This window comes from Lolium rigidum, chromosome 7 (assembly GCF_022539505.1).
Source record: "Lolium rigidum isolate FL_2022 chromosome 7, APGP_CSIRO_Lrig_0.1, whole genome shotgun sequence".
Classification (NCBI taxonomy): Eukaryota; Viridiplantae; Streptophyta; class Magnoliopsida; order Poales; family Poaceae; genus Lolium; species Lolium rigidum.
The window spans coordinates 160039689-160043153 of record NC_061514.1 but is presented as its reverse complement, the minus strand read 5'-3'; the positions used below and the strand labels follow the sequence as shown (position 1 = coordinate 160043153).

Here is a 3465-nt window from a genome sequence, read left to right as displayed (position 1 = left end):
CGGCATTTATCCCCGCGTGGATAGAAAGGAGGAAAACTTTTAAAAAGGGGATTGATTAGCATTTGGTTGTTAGTATCGTACTGTCATTATGCCATGTTTCCATATATATACAGTATCTGTGTACGACGCCCAGCTGTCACAATCCTGTTCGAATCCAGGGCAATAATCCATTGCCAAATCGGCCGCCTCGGCGTGGGCCCCCACGTCCAGCCCAGTACTCCCGGCACTCCCGCCAATCCGTCGCCCCGCACACGCGCTACACACGGCGGGCACGACCCTTCCCTTCCTCCTCGCACGCGGCGCGGGACAAGACAACGCGTCCGTCCCAGCGCCAAATCTCCCACAACTTCCCCCCGACCTCTCCCTTCTTCATCCTTCGTCCCCATCTCTCCCCGCCGCCTCCCAATGCTCGGAGCAATCTGCTAGCTTTACTTCGGCTTATCCTGAAACTCTTTCTCGCGCGCCATAGGGAAACCGCCGCCACAAGACGAGACGGCGGCGACATGCGGTTCAGGATCAGGAAGAAGCCTGCCTCTGCGGCGGCGGCGGAAAACGGCAGCAACCAGCTCGCTTCTTCAACGGCCACCGTGCCCGGGAGCGCGGACGGTGGCGGCGGCGCGATGATCGCCGTTAGCCCAGATCGCTATGGCACAGAGAACGGTACGTTAAACTCGGCCACGTTCTCTGCACTGCTGCTTTCTTGTTTTCAGTTAAAATTGCCTGTTCTTGCCTTTTCTTTACTTTTTAACAACATGCTAGCAATTCAATCAGTAAAATCTGTAGTGGTCTGATTAACTGTTGTTGAGATTTTCCCTTCTTTCCCTTCCGTGAACTCTTCGATCGATATGAATCATACGAAAGATGTTGTTAGTGGGAGGGACGATTGATTGTTTGCTCCAAGGAAATTAACTATGTTATCCCACCACAAAGGGATGGCCGAGGTTTCATGGGGCTGCGTTTAGTGGAGGATTAATTTATCATAACCGCCGTCGGTTCTTGTCTCGCCTGGCGTTCCATTAGCATCATCAGGGAAACCAATGCACCTCAGTACTACCAGCCCCAGACTTATTCGTCCCATGCACCTGCCGGTTGCACCTACCATGTGGTAGCTAGGCAACATACCTCTGAATGCGATGTGATGGACCGGGGACTCACTCAACAGTATCGGAGATTATGGCTTTCCCACGAATTCTGTCATGTTCAGTATTTTCTTTTCCCATCAACACCTACTTTCTTGTCGGTGACGGTGAGCCGGTGAGGTACTACTTATAATTTGCTTAAAAGGACAGGCCAGATGAATTTTGCTTTTCGTCGCAGCGAATTTCCATTCCGAGTCAATACGTCTGCTTATATACCCTTTTATATACTGAAACAAGACTTCAGGTTGACATCCACAACATACTAACGTCAAACTAATATACTCCCTAAAGGCAAGGCAACGCATCACATAGTCAAAGGAAGTTCCACAATCACCACTTTTTTCTATAATAAATATTGTTTTCTTCTGAATATCAATAAAGCTCATGTCTTTCACCTTTTCTGACCACAAGTCCGAAAAACAGGACAGAAGATAGGAAAAAAGTTAAGCCGTTTTCTTTGTAAATTTGATGGCTCGCTGTTATTGCCTATTGACTGTGCAACTGCAGTTTCTTGTGGTCGCCACTAACTGAAGTTTCCCTGAAAACCAAGACAGCACTGCTTGTGTGCTTCAACTGAAATGGACCTTTGCTTTAGCAATTGCATTAATGGCAAAGGAAATTAAACTGCACAAGATAAATTTCAGTGCAAGTTTTGTAACATCAGCCACTGATCCATTCGCTGGTGATTGATTATGGTGATTGATTATGCCAGGAGGAAGCAGAGATGAGTCATTCTTCGAGGCAAGGCCGTGGTTAGACTCTGATAGCGAAGATGATTTCCAAAGCGTGAGGGGAGGTAAAACATGACATTTTTTTCTTGTTTCGTTTGGTATCATTGGACTCAAATTTTCAAGGCTTAACATCTCTATTTATTTGGATCCTGAAGACTTCACTCCTGCAAGAGGTAGTATTAGTACCCCAGATCACCAGATGCAAACATTCGCAGCGCGGTTATCTGTGGATACACCAAAGCCTTCACTGACGGACAAGAAACAGAGGCTCCTTGAGCTTCTCCAGGAAAAGCAGCAGTATGATGACGAGCAAGATGGCGCTACCGATGCTGGTAGCGAGACGGGGAACGGCACTGTTCATGCTGAAGAACATCTGAATCCTTCTGGTAAAGTAGAGAAGGCAAAGAAGCCAACCAAGACAGGCTGCTTCCCTTGCTCTGTTTGGAAGCTTAGTTTCAAGAGCTGCTGGAAGAAGAAAAAAGAGCACAAGGATTTGTGAGTTAGTTCTTAGTTATTGGATTTTGATTTCTTGAAAAATATTATTGCAACAGAGAGGCTACATGTATATACCTTTCTTTCGGTAAAATGCCGCAAGAACTAGCCCTAAAAAAGAACAATCTGGAGTGGCCTCTTTAGTAGGGGCGACAATAGTGGGACACATATAATGCATGGTAACATATACATGAATACATTTTTGTTTTGTCACCATTGATTTCGTCAAGATCTGAATATATCTGCTGGACCATCTACTTAGAATTTGTTGCCATGTCCAGTTATTTATTTTTTGTTAAAGAAAGTGTTTCTGGGTCCATTTTTCTCCATGATTTCTCAGGCCAGCTCACGTAATGTCCTTGATTTTACTTTTAAATAAAGTTACATTTTTGCTCTAATTAGGTGACATAATGTTGAGATAAACTAGGGACTGCACAAATCTCTTCAACAAGTTCATATGGCAGGTTATGTCTGTTTTCTAACATTTTGACAACGACTTTTCATGTTTTACATGGTCTTAACATCAAGGTAACTTACAAACATAGTTAACAACAGTAGAAAGGGCTAGGACAGCTAAGTGGATGCAGCATTTTTTTTCTGAAAAGAAAGATTCAGCACATTCATCTTGCTCATTTAAAAAGAGTAGTGTCTCATTGATTCACTGAAATATAAAAAACACAGGAGTAGTGCCATAGCCTTTTCAGTCCAATAGGATTGGAAAACCATGTGAATTTTCATTAGAAGTATTTGACATCATATGAACAGTGTTTGACACCACAGAAAAAAACACGTGAATAGTAAAATGCATGATTTGAGTGTCCTTTCCTCGTCGACCCTACAGGATTAAAAACATAGAATCCGTATCAAAGAGTGTTTGACATCAAAGAAAAAACAAAGAAACTGTAAGAAGTTTTGAGTGGATGTAATTCTTTCCTTCAAAATAGTGTACAGTGGAACACTTAGATAAGTTTATAAGGATTCAAATCGTAGGAAATTTCTCTGGATTCATACAAAATCCTATGAAATTCCTTTAAATCAAATAGCCCTTATTCAGGTAGAAAGAACATGACTGTAATTCCTTTTAAACAGATGTATAATTAAAT

General features: G+C 43.1%; 1 protein-coding gene across 1 annotated transcript; it reads left to right on the top strand.

The window, feature by feature from the left end:
- The first annotated feature begins 281 nt into the window (after positions 1 to 281).
- On the top strand, positions 282 to 2578 carry LOC124678343 (uncharacterized protein At3g27210-like). The gene is made up of 3 exons (XM_047214241.1): positions 282 to 660; positions 1852 to 1935; positions 2026 to 2578. Exons 1-3 carry the CDS (start codon positions 504 to 506, stop codon positions 2367 to 2369), a joined length of 585 nt encoding a protein of 194 aa, XP_047070197.1. The 5' UTR covers positions 282 to 503; the 3' UTR covers positions 2370 to 2578.
- The last annotated feature ends 887 nt before the right edge of the window (positions 2579 to 3465 follow it).